The following is a 24222-nucleotide window of genomic DNA, read 5'->3' on the forward strand; positions in this document are numbered from 1 at the left end:
ATTTGATCTACAGTCGAATGGTGTCGGCAGTAGCTCTGGCCGCAGGCAACACTTTGCTATTCTTGGACTGACAACCAGCTCAGAGCATACAGAGATAACTAGATAAGAGAATAAGGGATGTGTCTGTGGTTGTGGTGGGGTGAGACAGGCTCTCTGCAGACCACCAGTGCAGGAAGTGCCATGAGGTCACAGGGACACGCCACCGGCCAGGGATTTACAGCAACTGGTTCTATCCGGAATTGTTTGAAAGTTTGTTTCCCTTCTTTGTCACTGTTGCTCCGACTGACTGATATTGGAGGAGGGGGGCGGGGGGGTATATATATTTTTGCAGTGGAGATAAGTGGCACTAATCTCTCACATGTTAAAAAAAGCTCTTGATTCATGTTGTTTTGTTTCAACCAGTGAAGTGATTGTGACTCACACTGTTGACCGCTTCTGTGCAAACAAGACACTCTCTGTCACACAATCTGGAATTGAGATCGATCTCTAAAGATATCTGTGGCGAACTAGGACACCGTGACTAAAGCTGAGGACTTTGACCGCCAAATATTGACTGCAGCAAAGTCACACATCCCCACTCACAAAAGTCAGATTTTTAAGTGGGGATGGTGTGAGTTCATTGAAGGACCTGAGTCACCCTGTGTCTTTGCTTGGGTATTTTTTCCACAGGAAGTCCCGAAACTCAGCATGGAGGAGGGATACGAACTCGACCTGACGTACGTCACGGAGCGCATCATCGCCGTGTCCTTCCCCCGGGGGTGCACCGAGGAGATCTACTCCCACAACCTGAAGGATGTCACGCGGATGCTCAAGTCCAAGCATGCGGACAATTACCTGGTCAGTGCTCACCCACGTGCCGCTCACTGTGTCAAAGTGCAAACGGTATACTGATGTCGGGGGCCGGTGGGATATTGACGTGAGAGGGTTGACCTCGGGGCGCACAGTGCATCTTTCACTGGTGCTTACGCAAGACACGGCGTTAAAAGCAGAATGCAGCAATCTAAGAGACAACGTTATAAATCACTGGCTGTGTTGTGTCTTCCCCTTTTTAGATTATCAACCTGTCGGAGAAAAGACATGATCTCACCAAAATGAACCCGAAGGTGAGTTCACATTTTCTGATTCATCTGTAAAATGAACGGATGAGTTGACAATAAACCCTGGCAGGGTGAGCATGTCTACATCCATCAGCTTGGAAAAGACCAATTATTTTTAAATGGCTTGAGTCTGTTCATTCTCTTTGATCAGCTCCGTCTCACCCAGCCACAGTAAACAGCACGCCACTGATTAGCATTGCAGAGCTAGTATAGAGAGCTACTGTGTCTGTTTACAGTGAGGGGTGTGCTTTCAGACTCTAGATACCGGCTGGCCGGACATGCACGCGCCACCTCTGGACAAGATCTGCACCATCTGTAAGGCCATGGAGAGCTGGCTCAATGCCGACCCCCTCCACGTGGCGGTTATACACTGCAGGGTGAGCATCTCATTTTTTATTTTTTATTTTTAAGTGTTATAAAAACCTGAAAATGTATTTTCTGTATTTCTCACGGCATCATATTCTGGTTTAAAAATCCCGATTGGTGAACGAAAATATATACCCCCTTCAAACATATAGAGATACAGTTTTATGTCACGTGAAATGACCAATATATTTGACAGAAAATGGTGTGTCTTCATGTCGGCCCCCATCCCTCACAATAGGATGGAGATTGGGAAAGGAAGTACTCGTGGAGACTGAGAAAAGTGCTGCACGTGTAGTGAATCCGTCTGTGTCCTCTCTTGTTTCCTCAGGGCGGCAAGGGTCGAATCGGCGTCGTCATTTCATCCTTTGTGCATTTTACCGACGTATCAGCCAGGTAAGCACCACTGTGTGTGTCCCATGTTTTACTGTAAATTTCGTTTGAGGTCAGGATTACGGCGAACCTGAGACGGCGACAACTCACAACAGCTGCCGAAGACCACAAAGAAATGTCCTCGCCTAACCACGGCTGATTAATTTACCTGCTTTGATTCAGAGTCACGGTGATTCACAGTGTGAGTGAGTCACAGAAAAAGTCACCTGTCTCAAATTCAAAAGGAAAAAAAAACACACAATTTAAGCCGTTGAATCACCCCGTGTTGAATTCCACGATTCAACTATGGAAACACGTTAGTCACCGCAATAAATAGCTTGTGGCCACAGTGTCAGCTTCATGAAATCCATTCACGGGGGCAGAGAAACTGATTCTAATTTTCAAGCCATTGTTATTGTCGAAGCCCTGAAGTGAAGGAATGCAGCAAACATTAGGAAGAGGCGGCCTGCTGTTGCGCCCGCTATGCAGATCCTCTCTGCACACAGCAGTCATTGTGGCGAAAGCACACAGCGGCCTTCGATTTAGCCGCCGCTTACCCTCGCTGTTTGCGTCCCCGCCGGGGGGGGGAAGACCGGGTCGGTAGGGCGAATGTGAAAGACGGAGGGCCAAAAAAAAAAGAGGTAGAGGAGGAAGAGATAGGAAAACAATGAGGCCGATTTACAATGGAATAGATTCATGGGGGTGGGGTGCAGAGGGAGAGGGCCGACGAGAGCGAAACAGGGCTGTGGTGAAAAGGCTCCGGAGCTTGTTGGTTTTAGGTCCGTCTGAATAGCCGGTCTGTGCACACACTCTGGCCTCCTCTACCCCCTCCCTGTTTACTTAAGGCTGACATTCTCTTCCTCTCTGCTGGAATCCCCTGTCTCTCCGCTAACTTTCACTCATGTCCATTTTGTGTGTGTGTGTGTGTGTGTGTGTCGTCCCAATTTAAGTTGGGGTTAACGCCATTACAGAGCAGCAGAGTGTAATCTCTCTCTCTCCTGAGTCATAATTACCCAAAGTGTTTAATGTGTCTCACTGTCTCCCTCAAAAGTGCTGATCAGGCGTTGGACCGTTTCGCCATGAGGAAGTACTATGACGATAAGGTCTCGGCTCTGATGACGCCTTCGCAGAAACGGTGAGACCCCAAAACACTGAACACGGACCTTTTTTTTAATGGCGCTTTGTGCGACCCACATCTAAACACATTCATGTCCCACCGGATTCACCACAAACATTGTTGCGTGTCTCGGTGCTGTTTTGTCTATTTATTTATTTACCACTGAAAAGACCGTCATTGTGGATGGTTGTAATGAGAATGGGACCCCATGGGGGACTAACCCTGTGCACTACTGTGATTCGTCACACAACGACCGCACTGACGGCTCAACTGGTGTCTCACAACAAGGCCAGATGAGCCCGTATTAGTATGGCTGGATATCCTTTAGGAGCTCTTGATGCGAGCGCAGATTTGAAACCCCTTAAAACAGTTAACACCAAGGGGCCAGTCTTGCCCACTTTTTTTTTTTGTCATATTGTTGTTGAGTTGTGTTTTTGGTTGTTGGGACAGCTGCGGTAGTCCTGTGTGTTATTTACGTCCACTTTCTGCCGTTTCACGCCAGGTACGTTTGGATCCTCAACAGCCTTCTGAGCGGCTCCATGAAGATCAACGCGTCGCCCTTGTTCCTGCACTGCGTCGTCCTCCACGGGATCCCAAACTTCGACGCCGCCGGAGGTTAAATTCACATTGTTTACCACCATACACACACACACACACACACACACACACACACACACACAACCGCAACTCCCAAATGAAAACGTAGTCGCCGCCGCAGCACGAAGCGAACCCAGACGCGACCACATCAGAGCCGGAGCAATAAACAAGACGGAGACTTATCTCTCCTTTACATCTTTTCTCTTTTTCCAACACACACGCACGCACACGCACACGCGTGCATAAACGGAGCCGAGGAGAATAACTTCTTTTTGGGTTCCCAGTAAACCCAGGGGGAATTCACAGCCGTGTACACATGTAAATTGCTGTTTTTGCTCATTTCACCGAGGTTTTGCGTCACGCCGTGGAGCTGAAACCCCTTTCTCACAACAACAGCTTATCACACTTGCTGTCAGCAAAACAATCTGAGTATCTTGTCCAACATGCTACTTAAGGTCACGCTATCAGTGCATTTGTACCTTTTCAATTTTCTTTTTTTTCTTCTTCGTTTCAGTATGTCGTCCATACATCAAGGTCTACCAGGGAATGCAGACCGTGTATTCATCTGGGGTCTAGTAAGTAGCTCACACATATGGTGCAGTAACTTGTTTACCAGAGAGAATATTGGAGGATATCAAAGCAATTTTCTATGTGACTGACTTCGATGCTGATTTTGATTCAGAGTTGCTGCTTTCTGTAAACGTCTGCGATCGCTTCCCAAAATCTGGCTCACTTTGACTACCTTCTCCGTTGTTTTTTGTTCCAGTCACATTGGTCCAGGCCATAGAGGCCGCGTATGCATCACCCTGGAGCCTGCCCAGCTTCTGAAAGGAGACATCATGGTACAGGGGGGGGGAATTCATAAAAAAAAAACCACAAACAAATTTCACTTCTCAGAGTTTCTGCCGTCGGTATTTATTGTAGCAATCACAATATTCATTTTTGTGTCTTTTTCTTTTTCAGATTAAATGCTATCACAAGAGTCACGTAACTTCGGAGCGGGAAGTTGTTTTCCGGCTGCAGTTCCACACGGGAGCAGTGCAGGGCTACAACCTGATGTTTGACAAAGAGGACATGGAGACTGCCAACAAAGGTAGACCTTAAAAGGAAAAAGGAAAAGAAAAAACGTCTCAACGTGCCGCAGCTAGTTTACGGCGACTCCTCTGCTCCGCGCGGCATCTGCAGGGCTCGGTCTGGACTTAATTTAGACCCGGCCCTTCGAGACCAATAATCTTCTTTTCCCAACCAAACATGTTACGTGTTTCCGAGAGAATCCTATTCGCTCATCCATTCCCGCTCCTGAATGAGTGGCCACACACTAATGGCATTCCGGTGTGCTCACTCTCCAGATCCCAGATTTGCAGACTATGGTAAAGTGGAGCTGGTGTTCTCCGAGGGACCAGAGAAGATCCCAGGTGGGTTCCCAACTCCTCACAGGTTCTGTTCTCAGAGGTTGCTCCAGGGAGAGGTAGTGGACATGAGGCTTTTGCCCATTTCCCCCCCTACGCGTTGTCCTTTGCTCTGGGCCTCCCCCCTGCCCCCATGGAGAGAAGGGATGTGGAATGCTGCAGAGGGGGAATTGTAGTGTGAAGTGTGTGCTGACAGACAGGTAAAGACTGAGGCACAGCATGTGCTGCCCCACAGGAGTGGAACTATGTTGTGTGCAGCATGTGTCGTATACATCTGCTTGAGTGTTCATCGAATACAGTTCATGTATACTCATACCTATTTTTTGGGGGGGTCATTTGATCAAAAGTGTGATATTGCCTGACATTTTTGCCCCCACTCCAACAATAACATAATGTAGATATGATTTCAATCTGCAGCATCAGGGGTGGAAGCAAAACCCAATGTCCCGTGATATGCCAGGGCTATTTTTAAAGGAATAGTTAGTTTTGCTTGTTAGCTAGCTTTCTCGCCGAGAGTTGGATGAAAATATCACATGTCTGCACAGTAAATATGAAGCTGCAGTCAGGAGACCGTTACCTTAGCTTAGCATAAAGACTGTGCAAACCACAGTTCACATGTTAACAGACTATTTATGGTTTGTTTAATCCTTAACAAAGCCTATATGTGAAACATAACTCTTTACACTTTTACCGTGGACAGAGGCCGGCCAGCTTTTGCCGCTCTTTTCCAGTCTTTATGCTAAGCTAAGCTAACTGACATAGCATGTCAGTCGTGAACAGTATTGAACTACTCGCCTCACTCTCGGCAAGAAAGCAAATAAACACATTTTCAAAAACATGAAACCATTCCTTTCCGGCTTTTTTAGCTAAAAAAGCATTTCTCTTCTCATTGTTTTGTATTCTGGTATTAAGATTTGTGGATAATATGTAATATTATTATTCTGTATCTTTAGGACTGACGAAAGTGATACAATACCACTGAAAGCTTCTAATATAAAATGATTGCCCAACCCCAAATATATACACGTGACAGACGTTACAAATATTGACACATTATTTTTCTATAAAGGCTACTGCAGTATCAACAAATGTATAATTTGTTGGGTCCAGGTGCCGACAGGTGGCAAAACGGGGCGGATGTTATTGTGGACTACAACACGGCGGATCCTCTCATCCGCTGGGACTCCTACCAGAACATCGGTGACGGCGAAGGTACGCTTACAGCCCTGCATCAGTCGCTACATGACTCACAGGACTTTATAACGAAACTATGGTCTGCCTCATTAATGCAAAATGTCAGAGGCTGTTTTATGAAGGAAAGAAGGATGCAAAGACTGCTTTTTAGACATTACATTCTCGGTTGCTTTCCCACTGTTCGGTATGTTCCCTCTGTTCCACAAACACACACCATCTCTCTCTTCCTTTCTGTGTAATTAACGCAGCGTGACGGTTCCTGTGCTCCATGTTACTGAGGGACTGCAGTGTGATTGCATTAACATGTGCACACAGTCGCCACTAACTTTGGTTTATGTTGCAAGCATTGCTAGCGTAGGGGGGGGGGATTGTTGTTCAAGAGCGGGACTTCCAACCCAGGCGGGCTCTGTGGAGACAGGGCTTTTATTATGGCGAGGGAAGGACAGGGGAAGCTGGAAATGTACATTTTGGGTTGCTGTACAACAAGCGGTGTTGTTTCTGCGTGAACGGACAGGCAGGGGTGTTGTTGTGTGTAGTGGGATGCTGAGTTCAGAGGAAGAGCAAATCGGTTCTCAAGAGGTTTCTTTTTTTGTTGTTTCATCAAATGAATCGGCATGCTTCAACCATCCCCCACACACACACACACACACACACACACACGCACATATACATATATATATACACACACTCTTCCTAGTGCCTGCACAGACACACACACACAGACTCACACTCAGAGCCACCCTGTTGGGGCGTCCCGTCCGAGCCGCGGTCGCGGCTCTCCACTCAACCACAGAATTCACAACAACCTCCCAGAATAGAGCAACGTGGTGGTTGCTTTACAACACAGATCCACCCTTTTCCCAGTATTTCATTGAGTGTTTTTATAAGCGACGTTCAGCTGAAAATGAGCTGGCTTTCAATTTTGTTATCTTCATTTAAAATCCCCCCCAACCCATCCACGTATAATTGTATGCACACCTCTGGGAATGCAATGAAAGAGCTAAACACTCCCGTTTAAGGATTCATCAAAGCCAAGCACAGATATTAACAAAGGAGGATTTTTTTTCTTCTTCTTCTCTTGCCTTGATTCCGAAAGCATTCATGTGGGATATTTACAGCCTTGCTTTTCTCATGTAAACACTACGTCTGAGACTGGGAGACTGGGAGCTTGGTTGGAATTCTGCATCTACTTACCACCAGTCCTCTGGCGGTCCCAGTTTGACTCCCGAGAGGCTGTCACTCAGAGGCCGGCCGGGAGGAGGAAGTCTGAAAGACGTTTCGCCACTGTAGCTCTAAGCTTGTGGAAAGACAACCTCGTTTACTTTAATGGCCGAGTGCGCTTATGCCCCCACGTTGTGACTGAAGAGTTGAGTTTTTGTTTCTCCAGAAAGCTTGTTTGCTTAAGTTTACTGTTGCCCGTCTTTGTGCATCCTGGCCACACGGCCATGAATACCCGGTTGTGAATATTACATATATTATTATAACGAGAAGTGCTGCGTACCTCAGTGCCATGCAGGTGGATGGCCTTCTCACCGTCTTTCCAGAACCAGGTCTGGGTGATCCTCGGACCGGGCTTCTCTGGTAGAGTGTAGACCGTTCACAGCAACAAACTAATATCTCAATCACGCAGTAGAATACAGAACGCAATGCAAAAAAAAGAGAAGGGGGACTTAATCAGACCAGACTAAGACCACCAGTCCACGGCCCTGGCGAGAGTTCTGTTTGAAGAACATGATCTCATATTTTTGAGAGCACAATGACGGCAACAGTTATAATAAAATAAATGGCCTTTTCCTTTTAGTAAGAGGTCATTAAAGATATTCTGAAAATATTTCGAATAGAATTCGATTGTTCCTTTTGTCACCTGCTTTACCTGAGCAAAATTCCCGATGAGTTTATGGCACATAAAACACTTCTACATTGGAGTGGCTGCGAGAAAAAAACCTCCAACCCAGGACGACTGCACTGAGCAACTGATTAGCTGCAACCTGTGTTGCCTACCTACCACGCACGAAAAAGAGAAAAATTACAAAATCTTTGGGTTACCCAGATGAACTGAGATGTTATTTCTGCAAGGAGATGCTGATGTTGAACTTTAAAATGTGTATTCCCCTTGGCGGTATTGAAGTCTCTCAAAAGTGTCTGCATGGCGAGAAGCCAGCAGGGGTGTGTGTGAGGAAACGTTTACCACAGTTTAACATGCTGAGACTCTCTGGGAGGATGATCGTCACTGTGCTTTCGACTCACGGTTTTGGCATTTGGGAGGCGCGGGACGGTAGTAGCTGAGAAGGAATGGCACTGGGCTGAGTAATTGCATATCCATACACAACCAGACCTCCTCCTGCGAGAACCAGCTTGAGGAGCGGTTCTGGCTTCGCCGCCCTCTGCACTGTAATTGGCGGATTATTCAGGGCCTGGCCCCATACCACAGCCGCCATGATGAACGCGAGATATAAACGGTTGGGCTGATTTTTCTCAAGTCGAGAAACACACTCGGTTAACCATTTAATGGGAGTGTAATCCCGATAGGTGAAACGGTTTATTTTATTTTATTTTTTTAAACAATCGCTTGAACCCCACTATTGAGGTTTTTTTTGTGGGGGGGGTGCACATCTGTTTCCTCTGCGATATTGTTCACGAGTGCGGCCGGCGTGCAATTTCATGACACACAAAGAGGGAGAGGAAAAACAACTCGGCTTCTGCTTCTCTGAGCTTCATGTAGGCAAGGATTGCTTTAATTAAAAAGTATCTTTTTACTGGAGTAAAAAAAAAAAAGTCTGAAGCTGGAAGAATGTGTTTTTTTCTCTCTCTCGCGCTCTCTCTCTCCTATCCTCTCCAGCCCTATCTTTCTTTCTTTCTTTCTTTCTTTTCTTTCTTCTCCCCTCCCCTCTCTCCCTGGTGGGGTAGTCCCCCAAGAGGTCGGATTACGGCTCTCCTCCAGCCCGCCTCCACACCTAAGCCCCGCCTCACTTGTTTACATTCCTCTGCCCTTATTTGGAGATCTCAAGGTCCCCCCCCCCCTTCTTGCGTGGAGTGCAAACCCTCTCACCTTCTCAGCAGAGGAAGAAAGCAAGGGGCCAACTTCTTGGTGCTCCCTTGATTTGACCCTGACCAATATCTGCCTCTTAAAAGCCATGTCCGCTCTCGTGTGCCCGCGTTGCCTCCTCGCCTTTGCGAGTTTTGTTTCCACCAAGACTGGGATTGTCACGTGCACCTACCTGGCAGTGGAGGTAAGAGATTCTTATTTATCTTTTCTGCTTCTTGAGGACAGATGGGTGGCTGCGAGGGGGAGGGAAAGGTAAAGGTAAAGGAAAAGGGAGGCAGCACGATGTCAGGGGTGACAGAGTGAGATGAAGAGGGGCCTGTGTGGAAGGGGGTGGGGAGAAACATCTGCCTTAAAACCTGCTTGCACCTTGCCAGGAGGAATGTTACGAGAGGGATTTTTTGGGCAAACTCCCGGGCGGAACTGACCGGCGTGGAGGCCTGAGAGCCGAGGCTGCTCGAGGCCGGATGCAGGTTCAACTGGCGTGTGCGTGTGAGTAAAGGGAAGGAGTGTGTTGGAGGGGGGAGGAAGCCATACATGCAGGAGCTTTTGGAGAGGAGGAGGGAGCCTTTATCATGCGTGTCTGGTATTCAGCTCCTCCAGTCATGGTTTGACTGATGTACTTAAGGCGGCAGATTGAGGGCGAATCGCAGGAGTTGTGTTCCAGCTCTCTATTGTGGAGGAGAGAGTGACAGTGAGACAGAAAGTCCGACTCACTTGGCAACGCACTTCGGTTTTGTGTAAGTAAAGGCTCAACTTGATTTTTCGTTGTTTTCCTCTCTGATGGATTTGACCCCTTCCTTTTGCAAAAGTGACTGATGATTTTTCTTTTTTTTTCTTTCACTTCTGAGGATTAAGGAGGTTGTTTGGACATATGCTGGGAGGTGGTGGGAGGGTCAAGGGGCAGGCGAGAGGGAGTATAGGTGGCTCGATCACGGCAGGGTGAGGAATGCAGGGGTCAGGCGCAGCCGTCCTGACTCTTGTGGCCGGCCTGCAGAAGACTTAACATCTATTATATAACCAGAGCATGAGAAGAAAAAAAAAGAAGCTTTTTTGTCCTCGGCGCGCGGTGCATACACGAGCAGCGTGACGGGTCACCTCGGAGACTGGTGGGAGTTGTCACAGCAGGACGAGTGGAATGCCTTTGCTTGGAGTAAACTCGGATCAGAATCTGCAAAAAGAGGGATTTGAACATTTTGGGTGATTGTCACACGCTGATTCACACGTTTCTTGTCCCCTCTGTTGAATGTGTTAATGTCCCCAGTTATGTGCAGTCCTTGATGTTTGCTCTGTATTGTCTGGAATGTTGTCTTTGTCAGGTGCGGTGTGATTGAGCTTTCTCCGTAACGGATTGTGGAGTTTTGTGGGGGTTTTGTGCCATCTTTGTGTTTTGCATCTGCGTGAGTCCCCCACCGCTGCCTTGTGTGCCTCTGTGTGTCCGTGTGCCCATTGCCTAGCTTACCGTATGAAGCGCTGCGTCTCTTCTATTTTGCAGCGCCACGCTCTCAAGGCCTGACCCGGGACAAAGCGGCGACCAAGAGGAGCCCCAGCGGAGGAGAGGCGACGCTGGGCAGAGGGGCCCGCACCACCTCCGCCACCTCCAGCCCCGACCACAGCGACCACGCCCTCTCTGTCAGCAGTGACTCGGGCCTGTCCAGCACTTCTCTGTGGGCCGACAGACCCGCACCTGCACCTGCACCCGTCCCTGCCACCAACACCACCACCGCTACCCCCAACAGCACCAGCAGCACCCTCAGGCCTAACCAGGGCCCCAGCCAGCAGGAAAAGGTCCAGCTGAAGCGCCTTTTAAGTGGCTTCGGCCTTGAGGACCCCTCACTGGGGGAGATGGGTGATCAAGGTCCCCGAGTGGTCATCCAGCAGATGGCCCCGGCGCAAGTGCACATCAACGGAGACGCCAGACCCCGAGAGAGGGAAACGGACATCCTGGACGATGAGGTCATCACGGGTCACGATCTGCACAGCGTGGACAGCCTGGGCACCTTGTCGTCCTCCTGCCACAAGAGCAGCCAGAACTCCCTGCTGTCAGATGGCTTCGGGAGCCCCGGAGGAGAGGAGCAGCAGCAGCAGCAGCAGCAGCAAAGCCACAGCCAGCATCACCTCCACCACCCGGCAGCCCCTCCCACGGAGGAGTATGAGAGGGCCTACACCTCGGCAATAAGGGGCTGCCTCGGCCCCAGGAGCAACTCTGTGGCCTCCGCTAATCCCAGCGGCGCTCCCGCGGCCAAGCAGCACGTCTACAGACAGGGCAGCTATTCCACGCAGTCCTGGGTTCGCCAGCAGCAGATGGTCGCCGCGCAGCAGTTCATCTACATGCCCGAGGATGGGAACGACGCCGAGGGGTTCCCGGGGAACAAGCTAGGCAGCAGCTCAGCCAAATCAGGCCCGCCCGCGGAGCCCCGGGGTCCCCCAGCAAGGGACACGGTGACGGACGCTCTGGGGAGCACGGCGCCGGAACGGGCAACGGTCAACAACAATAACAACAACAAGCGCGACGAGGAGTTCAAGTCGCTCACGATGGACATCGACCACTCCATCGACCAGCTCAACCAGCTGATCATGGACCTGGATCCCACGTTCGTGGCGGTCCCCGGACACAGTGGCTCCCTCAAGAGGAGCGGCGGTACACGAGCGAACGGCTCGGTCTCCAAATGCTCGAACGGCATCGATCGGCGCTTCGGCGATAGTAACAACGCAGCAGCGGTCCTGAAAAACACACAGCAGACAGGTAAGACAGTCTGGGTGTGGTGGTGGTGATGGTGTGGTGTGAAAAAGAAGTGTCGGGCCATTATGAAACGTTGTCTTGCTATAAACATCTAATAAACAGCTTTAATTAACGTGCGGGGCATATTTCAAAACAGCCCTCTCCAACAGCCTCCGCCTTTCTCCTCCCTTCACGACAGACTTCAGTGAACAAAGCGCTCCTCCCACCTGTCGGGTTTTAGTGGCAGAAATACCAGGGCTGGTGCCAGGTTTTCAGATGTTTTCAGGGTGACTCTTCTTTTGGGGGGGAGCGCCGTCCAGACTTGTCTGTGCAGCTATCCGAGTGGGGCATCAGCACGGTACATGAAGAGAGGGAGAGCAGCTGTCATCAAGCTCTCTGAACATTGCCGTCGCTCTGTGTTTTGATTATAGATGTTGCATACGGAGGAGTGCGGACATTTACTAAATCAAAGAGTGCCCCCAAACCTCCAACTGCTCATTCCTGCCATTAAACGTCCGTCATCTTTGTTGTTGTTGTTGTTGTTGCGTCTGTCGTGCAGACGGAGGTTACGCAACGTAAATATACAGCAAAAACGGTTTCCACTTTGTTCATGTTGAAACTGATTCCAGGACAGATCCCCGGGGGGAGGATACTCAAGAATGCAGTCTATGATCTAAAAACACTGGTTGAGTAACTGCGTGTGCGCTTCTACCAACAAGCTGTACAATTTCATATAAATAGCAAGATTATAAAAATCCTCTCTCTCTGCTACAGAGAATAGACCTTTTTTTATATTAGATATGGCTCACTCTTGCAGGTTGGCTTGAATATTTGCACTAGATGTTTTTTCTTTTTTTTGGCTGAGAACCAGTGAAGCAGAGAAGAATGCATAAAAGCTGTGTGGATGTGATCGGCACAAGATGGGGAGGCCTGAGGAATTTCCAAGAGAGGAACAAGTGAGGCCGGAGGCGACGTTTTTTCCATTCGAATCCAAAGGCATACCTGTCTGTGCATATCGGCTACAGAGAAGCGTCATTCCAAGAAACGGATGCCAAAGGCTGTAACTTTTTGCTCGTTTGCAGATAAGCTGCAGGAAGTAACGGATTGTTGTAAACGTAGGCTTTTTGTATCTGTTTGCAACGGGGTCACTCTGTCTGCCTGTGCTGCAGCATGAAGTTGGAGCAAAAAAAGGCTCAGCTCCAGGCTGGCCAAATGATATTGATTTATTTTTATGAATGATTCATTTTGACTGTTGAAAGCAATGCAAGCTCCAACAGTGCTATTTGGCTAAAGTTTGCACCCAGTATCTGTGTAACTAGACCAGTCGTGTGTCCGCCCCCCCATCTCGTCACGTCATTGCCACCCACGCCTCCATCTTGTTATTGTTTTTACTGGGAAGAAATGGAGAAGATGGAGATGGAGGGGAGGAACGCTATGAACTCAGGAGAACTCAGGCTTGCAGGAAAATTTGGTCCCATATCTGTAAAATACAGCTGTTGCTTATGTTATTATCAGTAATTACTTGATGAATTTGTGTGCTTTCATTGTGATGTTGGATCAAATAGAGTGCTGCAGAGAGATCATGTTTTTTTGTTGTTGTTCAACCCCAGAGCATCGCACTGGTTTCCTCTCCAAAAAGCCAATGGGATTTTTCCATTGGATATTTTGAGTATTGCAGAAAATAAGTTCTGTGGCAAACACAAGTTTTTGAGACTTGCACTTTTTGTTCAGCAAGATAATCTTTACATATGAACACCGCATCATCTCCAGGCTTCAGGACTGTTTCCTGGAGCCCTTTAATGTCCCAGTGTAAGATTCCCCTCTTTAGTATGGATGAGCGTTATGGATCAATTCGTCTGTTATGAGGATACATATTTTTATATCACCATATTGTGGTATAAAGTACATTTATAGAGAAATTCAAGTGAGAAATCATTTCTAGCAAAGGTAACCAGATGGGAACGTTTTGGGGAGGAGTCCACTGAATGACGGACCGCACTCACCGAGGAGTTAATCACATTAATGCGAAGGTCAATATGGCCTTAAAGCCATCCTGCTCATTGATCTGCTATGGGCCCCGATACAACTAGAGAGTTCAAGGCAGAGCCACCTCAGTGGGAACAGCCAAAATATATGAGGCCTCCCAATACTGTGTTCATCCTTTTATCGCCCACACCTAGTCTCAAGGGTATATTAGGTGACGGAAATGATGGCGGGGAAAGTGTCATCGGAGAGAAATAACGTCTCCCAACAACAGCGCGCTGATGTATTTAATGAAAGGCAAGAAGAAGAAAAAGTGTGTATGACACTGTGTGTATGACACTGACTCGGCCCGGACAAAGTGAGTAATGATCCCCGGCATTAGCCCCCCTGCGCCATTAGCATTCTTTAGGGCAGAGAGGTCGTGGCTCGCTGGGAGGGCTTCAAATTAACACCCTGGTGCTGAGTGGCAACACTCTTCAGAGCAGTCACAACATTGCCCCCCCTCTACCCAACACACACACACACACACACACACACACCCTGCAGCCCACCAGCCAGACCCCCTGGCATTCCTCAGCTGTCCTCTCAAAACACGGTTGTAGGAAGTGCCCCGTGGTGCCTTTATGGACGTGCTAAATTAAAACGTCATCATTCCCAAACTTTAGCCGTACAACGTCAGTATTCAATCGTACCTTGATTAGAGGAGATGGGAAAAGAAAATGTAATACTTTCCTAAAAGGTTCTTTCAATGTTAATATTATAATATATTTTTGTAAGTACTTTGCTTCCCTGGAATCAGCGATGCCTGTATATCTAGGAATATATTAACGATCTGGTTGCTGCTCTCCATCTGTGTGTATCCAGCTGTGCAGTCCAGTGACGGACTGGTGGGCATCACGCGGAGTCAGTGTCGCCAAGGAAGTGACGTCACGGATCGGCCGGGCTTCTGCAACTCGGGGTGGGGCGGGACGGAGGAGTACAGGGGCCAGCGGACGTACTCCCCCTGCGCGCCACAGTCCCAGGTACAGTCAACGCAGACCTTCCCACCCTCAGGAATCACTCTGTTCGGTGCAGTTGGTTACATGTACGCATGCGTGTGTCGTTTTGCTACAGCACCCCCTGCTGTACAGGACTGACAGTGCGGACTACAGGGCCCAGGGCCCCGAGATGGACAGCGGGGTTGAGGCTGGGAGCGACATGACTCCACCCACTCCCGCCTTCCCCATCTCTCCACCAACACCGTATGGTAAGTAGCCGTAAGAGTTTGCGGGTACTTGCGACCAGCTTTCTCTTTTTTAGGTTGAATTCAAAGTTCCCATCCTCGTCTCTTTTGTGTTTTCAGTGACAAGTATGTCGGAATTGACTCAGCTCATGCAAACACCGTCTCCCAGCATGCAGTCTTACGGAGGCTACAGAACGGACCACGGTAGGTGCACCTCTCTTCAAAACGCAACGTGTGAATCTGTTATGGAGGTCCTTCAAGCTGAGGGAAGAAACGTGGTCAGTGTTCAGGAATAGAAAACGGAAAAACAATTCTCCGTATAATTTGGCGGTATATATTTAAAATGCAGAAATGTCACTCCGTTGTGATCTTAAAAATATGACTCTTTTGACCTTTTTCTAAGCCTATGGATTTGAGGCACTTCGTCATAGGAAGTGAAGAAGACAACGTAACTCGTTAAGACGGTTTTCTTAAACTTGCCATTGTTCCATTTGGCCATTTAAAGATGGTGAGTGGGAGCTAATTGCGAAAGTCTTCTTTCATGTCTGTTCTGCGACCGCGCGTGTGGTTCTACTTTCTGTTTCAGGTCCCTCCTGCTTTTACCCTTATAATAGTGGCATTGTTGTTTGGGGGAATTTTAGAGGTTTTCGAGACTTGAGGCCCAAAACACAGACGTCTCATAAATGTGAAAGGAGGGAGATTCCGAACCGGCCTGTGGCCTTTCTTTCTTTGGGAGAACGTCTGTGTGGTCACGGTCTGAAGATATTCTTTTAGACATAACAGTGTTGATTTTAAGATTAAAATTGAGCTTTTTTTGTTTCGTGTGGATGTTTTCTTTTTGGTGTTGTTTATCTGAGGTCGAGCACACCCCGGATATGAGATTGTCAGAAGTGGGAAGAATTGTTTATTCATAGCACTTCATAGTCCACACAGCGTTTGTGGACTTTGATGGAAATCCCCCCCCAAATCCTTTAATGTTTCGTGTTTTTTTGACATGTTATTGATCATAGAACTAGCGGAGAAAACTGGAGTATAGGTCGCACCCCAAAGACGTTTAAATAATTAAAACAAGCTTTTTATTTGCCGTGTTTTGGGATCGGTGTTGTCACAAGACGGCACACATCAGGAACAACCCACGTACTTTAATGTTCACTCCGCTTTGACCCCAAATAGACTTGTTTGTCTAAAGGTTGTGGGGCCTGGGAGCAGTTTGGTGCCTTTTTCCGCTTTGCACCTCTCGTTCCTATTTCAGTACCCAGAGAGGAGTTGAAACATGAGCTTTCAGATTCAGTGGCTCCAGGCTCTGGCTGATTGAAATAAAAGCTTTTTAGATAATTATGTCAGAGGGCTTTTAATTTCTAGCTGCAACGGAGTCTGATTTGTTGACTCGTGGGTTGTGGCTGGGGCAATTGATGAGTGGTTTCATGTAGATTGATGGCCGCGTTTGAGGCCATGCAGGCCGTTTTTTATATTTAATTTCAACTTCAATATTGATTGTTTGTTACTGGAAAGAACCCAGCGCTCTCCCCAAGGGACTTGTTGTTCGTCTTTGTCACAGCCAGCTCATTTTCCCCTTTTTAAGTTTGTTTTGTGTGGATTTTTGTTTTCGATTCATGAAGTTGTGTTCACTTTCATTGAATTCAGCATTATTTCAAAAAAACTAAACCAGCGCTTGAATTGTGTGAATGTGCTTGAATTCCGGTTCCTGATTGGTTTTCTCGCTCTCACGCAGAACCCCGAGGATATTCCGAGATGATCAGTCACGTTGGAGGCGGCGGTTTAGCAGACTCCTCCATCAACTGCCACAGGACGCTAAGTGCCACACACTCTGCTGCTATTGTCGGGACCCATCAGTGGACGGACAGGTACAGAACGGTCCTATGCAGAACCTTTCAGCTGCACTGGCCTTTTTTTATTGCCAGAAGAAAATCATTTCCAAAAGAAACTTCAGACTGGTGTTTGATTTCCAGTCGGATCGAGAGTATTTGCAGCACTTTTACATGAATTGCTGTACAATCATCAAGTTATCTGCTTAAGTGCTGAACCCAGTGATATAAACAATGAGGACGAACCCATTGGCATGTTGTCATGCACATTATTTTTTGTTTTATTTATTATTTAAATACATTTAAATATTTTTTTACGCATGGCTGGAACAGTTTGTGCATTAATAAAAACAAAGTGAATACATGACATAAACATAAATGCAATACTTCTTTCACATTTTTCAAGTTTTAGTTTGAGATTTGACCGGCGGTCTTCCTCTTAGTTATCTTCTTCATTAGTTTTGATGACCAACTTTATCTTTCTCTTGATTCGCCCGTCTCCTAATATTGCCAGGAACAATAGTGGATGGAAACGTGCATTCATTTGGATTAATTTGCATACATTGTGCAGATTTTCCTGCAATATTTAGTTGAACTTCTTTTTTTTTTCTACATTAGATTGCAAACTTAACTTGTGTTAATTTACAGTATGTTTATTTATCTATTGTTTTCTGTTGTTCTAAGTTCCTCCACGAGTCAGGCCTGGCCAGAGCATCCCGTCCTGACCCGCCACACGTCTCTGAGCAGCTATCCCTCGACCCGACAACCGCCGCCGCACTCCATGTCGACGGACTATGGCCACCACTCTCCTCCCTTGCACCACCCCCACATCCACCCGGCCCCCAACGCCCACAGCTCCCCCCGAAGCAGCCAGCGGAACCGCATGGCTCGCTACGCTCTCAGCCGCAGTCCGGCTCATAGCTTCGAGGAGCAGGAAGACTCGGGTCTCGGCTATGGCGCCGACTGTCCCAACGCCGCCGCCGTTCTGCTGGGAAACGGAGGCGTGGACAGGGAACTTTTGACCTCCGTGGACGTCCGGAGTCAGCCACAGCTGCCCCAGATCCAGATGCTGCAGCCCCCGCTTCTGCCCGAGAAGAAGAGGGCGTCCGATGGGGAGCATTCACTGGGGACGGCGTCTCCGGCCCTCAGCGGGTTCTCAAGTCCCCACAGTGGGAGCTCCCTGAGTATTCCCTTCCCCAACGTTTTGCCCGACCTCTCAGCCCAGACGCTGGGCACAGCCTCACCTCTGCCAGGTGAGCCACGGCACCTTTGTGAAGCTGATGCCGTCCCTGCTGTCACATGGCTTGATAACCCACGCGCAAAATCAATGAAGCATGTGCTGATTATTTTTGCACAATCATTCTGTTTTCCAGATGTACTGGCGAGCAAGCAGGTTACTGTCAAATTTGTGCAGGACACATCAAAGTTCTGGTACAAGCCAGATATCTCAAGGGATCAAGGTACGCTCGCTCCCGGTGTCTGCTTCTGTGCCAAAGTAATAAAAGAAATGGAAACTTTTCCATAGAACTAAAGAGCCGCCTCACAATAATGTTTCTCTTCACTCAGCCATTTTGGTCCTGAAGGACAAGGAGCCTGGCTGCTTCATCGTGCGGGACAGCCATTCCTTCAGGGGGGCCTATGGGCTGGCGATGAAGGTGGCTACTCCCCCGCCCTCAGTTCTCCAACAAACCAAGAAAGGTACGGTAGATGTGCTTTCTCTGTTGAAATAAAAAAATATATCTACAAGCCTCGAAAGTCTGCAGAAGGACAGAAAACAAAAAGTTAGGTGACTCTTTATAGAGAAGATATCCGGTAGATACAGATTCCCTGGGAATCGTACATCACACAATCACACACAAAGCCGTCTACGGTTACAGCCCCCGCCGCGCTCGCCCTTCATGGTGCAATATGAGCAGTGTGTTGGGTGTGAGAGCTCGTCGGCGCGTTTCTCTCCCGGGCATCACGGCGACGGAGCCGAGCGGACCCTTTTTTGCCCCGATAGTCTGTTGTTCAGCTAATGTTTCAGCCCCGGACAAAAGATGTGCCGGGTCCGTAAGCCATCTCTGATCCCGGGGCCTTCTCCTGGGAAGCAGTCTGCCCCACATAGCGCTCTGTCTGACACGGATGTAACATCCAAGGACCGGTTGTCAAAACGGGCTGCTTGGTTATTTACACCCCAGTGTGTTTTGTTTAGTATATTCAGGTAAATACTGGGAAGGATTTTTTTTAAATGGAAGAAAACAAAGGCCAAACATTCTCTTGCCGTGTTTCAACATGAAAACAAAAGGCTGACTGAGTGATGCAAAAAGGGGCCAGAGGATATTAAATCACATCAGAAGTGAGCTGGACCATTTACCGTATCCCATCGAGGATGCCCTTCCTGCCCGCCGCCGCCCACTCACACCTGTCCTTTTGTTTGCCTTCACCCCCTACGCACGGCACCTGTGCGGCGAAGTCGTCGTCCTGACACGGCCCTTCTCCACACTTTCGGCTTGGGGCATTGTGGCCTCCTCAGAAGTGTGAAACCCAACCCACCTTAAGGAGCGTGGGGGCCTTTCTCCGAGCCTTTGTGTCGAGACATTCCTCACATAGGCTCCTCCTGCCCCCTCGCAGGCGCTTCTGTCGAATCCTAATCCCATTAATCTCTGGAGAGACTTGAATGTAGCGATTTAACGTGTTTTGGGTTACTCTTGGAGGCTGGGAAATTACATGTTGCACTGAGATAAACGCTTGGGGCCGTTATTTAGGTCAGAGTAAATCTAGGGTGTACGACGGAGGACAGTTTAGCTCAAACAGACTGTTGAGAGGAATTAATCATCTGTCGTATCTCTTTCTGTATCTGCGAGCAGGAGGCGATCTGGCCAATGAACTGGTGCGCCACTTCCTGATTGAGTGTACGCAGAAAGGAGTGCGGTTGAAGGGTTGCCCCAATGAACCCTACTTTGGTGAGTACCGACTTACCTACTACCTACTCCTTTCACAGCTGTTAACAACAGGGACACCTCCTGGCCGTTTGGCTACACTGCATGAAGTGAAGGCCTACACACACACACACACACACACACACACACACACACAGCCCTCTGTTGGGCTTCAGCACGTCGTACCACTGTACTGCTGCTTGGTGTCTGCACCTTAAAGAATACACTGAGCACTTTATCCAAGGCTCGCTGTTGCATGTTTTCATCTGTCCTTTTTAACCAGATTCATGTTTTTTCATCTACCCCTGACTTGTAATTGCGTTGTTAAAAAAAAAAAAAAAAAGTGTTTATTGGTTATAGCTTTGCATTGTATGTTCCTTTCCTCTTTTTCCAGTATATATATATATATATATATATATATATATATATATATATATATACACTACCGTTAACATTTTTGGAGTCACCTGTTATAATGATGCTTCTTTCCTTTCAATAATGACTATTATTAAGAGAGACCAAAAAAGAAAATATAATTCAGACACCAAATATATTATTTACATTTGAAATATTTTTGTCCCCAAATGATAGAGGTATTACACTCCCCAAGTTCCCTTCGATTTTGAATAGATTTTCTAGTCCAGAAAAGCAGAAGTGACTATCGATCCTTAATGAAACACAACGGTGCAAATAAATATTTTGGGCCCAACTCAGTGATCGCATCGAAGGGATTTAAACTGATTTGTCCACAGAATGTTCAGCTGAAATCCCGATAGTGCAGACCTATTTCTATTGTGATGAGTTAAGAATAACTTTGCCTGAGGGAGACACCTGTTAATATTCCCCTCTTCTAAAATGTAACCGTAAAGTGGATTTCTGACAACCTAAAAGCACAAAAGACAGTGACCCCCGAACCTTTGAACGGCAGTTGTAACTATGCACAGTGTGTGACGGTTGCATAAATGCTGAGCACTCACTCCGTAATCAATGTGGCACTAAAGCATCACGCCTCACTGTAACATGCATCTGATATCTTATTGTGTTGCAGGAAGCTTAACCGCACTGGTCTGCCAACATTCAATCACCCCCTTGGCCCTGCCCTGCAAACTCATCATACCTGACCGAGGTAAATGCTCAACACACACAGTCACACACCTAATTTAATGTTCCAGAGAGAAAATAAACATTATCTAGGGTCTGTGGCTTCCCGTATGTCTGCTTAGCTGTCTGACCGCTGCTGTCACTTTCTTTGTTCATGAAGACGTTTTTTTGTGTGTGTTGCTTTTCTCGTTCGCAGATCCTCTGGAAGATGTTGTGGAGACTACCTCACAGTCGGTCATCAACTCCGCGGCCGAGCTGCTAAAACAGGGCGCAGGTAATCAGGCGTCTCAGGTCACTCGCTCCGAATAGACATCACGGCAAAGCAGCGATCGCGCTTCTACATAAACACCGGCGCGGATCCACAAATTTGTTTTCTTCCCCCCCTGTTCTGTTGTTATTGTGGACCTCGTCGCTCCACCGTTATTTGCACTTCAGGGCGTGATTTGAATCGGCCCAATTTGTTCCCCGCAGCCTGCAACGTGTGGTACCTAGGCTCCGTGGAGATGGAGTCGCTGACGGGCGTCCAGGCGGTGCAGAAAGCCGCCAGCATGTCTCTGAGCTCCAACTCTCCCCCGACCTCCACTGTAGTTCACTTCAAGGTGTCTTCCCAGGGGATCACCCTCACTGACAACCAGAGGAAGTGGGTGCATTCACACACACACCATAGACACGTGCAGAGATTATTTTTCTTTTTTTCCCCTCACAATAATCACAACTAACCCCTATCTTTTTTTAGGCTGTTCTTCAGGAGGCATTACAATGTCAACACCGTCATATTTTGTGCATTGGACCCTCAAGACAGAAAGTGAGTATTGCTGATTTTAAAGTTGAAAGGAGAGTCATGTGAGGGTTTCACATATTGTTCGGCAAATCGGTTATTATGTGGGATGTCAAAATGTATCCTGCAAAGCTTCTTTTTTTTTACACATTTGTCACTGCTAATTTGAAATGGGCAGTTGGAAAGTTCTGCAAAGCAAATAACCATCCTCCTTTCACTTGCTCACAGGTGGAAAAAAGATGGCTGCACTTCAGCAAAGTAAGTAAACAATGATTATACTTCTCACGTTGGTGCAACCAGAGCAGCACTACAGCAGTTCTTTTTAAAGGAACTTGTGTCCGTTCCAGGCGGATGACAGTGTTTTTCTCTCCACCTTCTGCAGGATCTTTGGCTTTGTGGCGAGGAAAACTGGCACTTCCATGGACAACGTGTGTCACCTGTTTGCAGAGCACGACCCCGAGCAGCCGGCGAGTGCCATCGTCAACTTTGTTTCCAAGGTGATGATTGGCTCGCAGAAGAGTAAGTAGGTGGGACTCAGCCGGAGCCCGGGCAGACTTTTACCGGAATAAAGACTGAAAGGCTGAACAAAGGACACCGCGTAAGGGCCGAAGATGGTGGCGTTATCCCTGGATATTAACTGGATATTACGTACATAATGATCACCTACCAGCACCAGGGCATTTAATTACATCTTTCAATAGAAACATGTAAATACCTTCTCTGCTGTTGTTGTTCTGTCCTGTAAAATGAACTGTAAAGTAGCCAAACAACAAAACTATAATAATAAAATGTCTCATACCGTTAGATATATTCTCTTTAACATATTTTAAGTACATGACGCATAACACAAAGGCTGCAATTTTGATGGACGAATCAAGAAAAAACACACCTTGTCGCATGTTAACTTTTTCTAATATTTAACCAAAACCAACTTCATGTAAGCTATTCACATCCTGTAAAGTCTTATCCTGTGTGCTGCATCTGTCCCCCTGTGACGTATTTGTTGTGGAGTTTAAAATGCAGAAAAAGCAGCGCATCCAATATGTATGATTAGGATTTAAGGACGGGCTACAACTCATACAGGATTATCCTATTTTATCTATGCAATGTAAATGTTTTATTTTTTTAAACCACAGACTTTTGTACATGCACAGCATGTAAGTGGCGTCTCTGAATCTGTTAAATATTTTTTCTTCTTAAGGGGTGTGTGTGTGTGTGTGTGTGTGTGTGTGTGTGTGTGTGTGTGTGTGTGTGTGTGTGTGTCGCAATGAGAGAAACCATAGACAAATATTTTAATGAAACCCTAATATATATTGATTTGACATGAGTTGGTTAAAAACCCATCAGTACTTTGCGTAGGAGATAGTACAAGTGGCGTTCCACTCAAAGTTGCCAAACTTTATTTTTCCACCCTTTTGGGGAGGGGGGCTCGTGGCCATTAACAGCACTGCAGTGCTTCAGTATCAATTTATTTTTATTTTTTAAAGGGCATATGCTGCTATATGGAGAGAAGAACTGCTGCAATTGTGTTCTTGTTTTTTTAAAGTTCTTTGAAGAAAGAAAAGCACTCAGTGTTTGAGTTGCACAAATACATTTAGGATTTGACACGCACCTCGTTACTCATCTGTCAGTGACATTTACAATACAACTCAAACCCGACTAAAGCTGTTCATCAGCCCGGTCGATCAGCCCGGCGAGACCAGAAAAGTGTATTCTTTCAACTTTCTGTGTGCTGGGCAGCCATTTGACCTCGAGAGGGACCTACGACCACGATGCAGCTCTGTTTGCTATTCTTCCATTGGTTATGTACACATATTTGTTATCGTTGTTATCTATTATCTGTACCTCATACTTATCTCATACAATACTCTGCCTCTGTGTATAACATGCCACATGTGAACAGTTTATTTGTATATTTGACAATGGATTGTTTGATGTGTTCTGTAAATAAAACAACATGAAACATGTACTTATAATCTCCCTGGTCTGTTAGTTTAACCCTTTAGACTTCGTTGTTGTTGTTTTGCAAGAAGTAACCAAAGGAGATGCACCATGTTAAGAGAAGTTGGGCGCATGTTGTTCCAGAGCGAGCTAGTGTCCGTGCTCATTAAGCTAGTTTAGCTTCATAATTAGACATAACACGTGACAGTGGTGGTTAGCGATCCTCACACGCAGTTAATTGTCCTGCACATCACGTTTGGGTCGCCACTATATTTTTTTATAAAGTTTGAATCAAGTAACACTGAACACTCACCTGGTCTCGCCTCTCAAGTTCTCCGACACCGGGCCGCGTCCTCTGCGTAGACAGTCACGTGATGCAACAGAGGATTTGAAAAAGGAAGCAGACCTAGATGCAACTGCCCAGAGGTCAGTAATACGAAAACTCAGCTGGAAACAGGTGTGTGTGTGTGTGTGTGTGTGTGTGTGTATATATATATATATATATATATATATATATATATATATATATATAGATA

The 24222-nt window shown here is 47.1% G+C and overlaps 1 protein-coding gene across 1 annotated transcript; it reads left to right on the forward strand.

The window, feature by feature from the left end:
* Positions 1-687: 687 nt before the first annotated feature.
* LOC306745241 (tensin-3-like) lies at positions 688-23714 on the forward strand (the record flags this gene model as incomplete). The annotated part of the gene is made up of 26 exons (XM_079227994.1): positions 688-837; positions 1053-1103; positions 1352-1474; positions 1792-1856; positions 2884-2967; positions 3452-3564; positions 4061-4121; positions 4313-4388; positions 4510-4639; positions 4896-4961; positions 6066-6167; positions 10688-11938; positions 14762-14919; positions 15011-15143; positions 15240-15323; positions 16852-16984; positions 17630-18198; positions 18319-18405; positions 18512-18643; positions 19795-19890; positions 20915-20992; positions 21164-21241; positions 21439-21607; positions 21704-21772; positions 21974-22003; positions 22128-23714. The coding sequence occupies 26 exons, from the start codon at positions 688-690 to the stop codon at positions 22270-22272; spliced, it is 4233 nt and encodes a 1410-aa protein (XP_079084120.1). The 3' UTR covers positions 22273-23714.
* Between the last annotated feature and the right edge of the window lie 508 nt (positions 23715-24222).

The sequence above is a fragment of the Taurulus bubalis genome (genome assembly GCF_910589615.1).
Source record: "Taurulus bubalis genome assembly, chromosome: 1".
Taxonomy (NCBI): Eukaryota; Metazoa; Chordata; class Actinopteri; order Perciformes; family Cottidae; genus Taurulus; species Taurulus bubalis.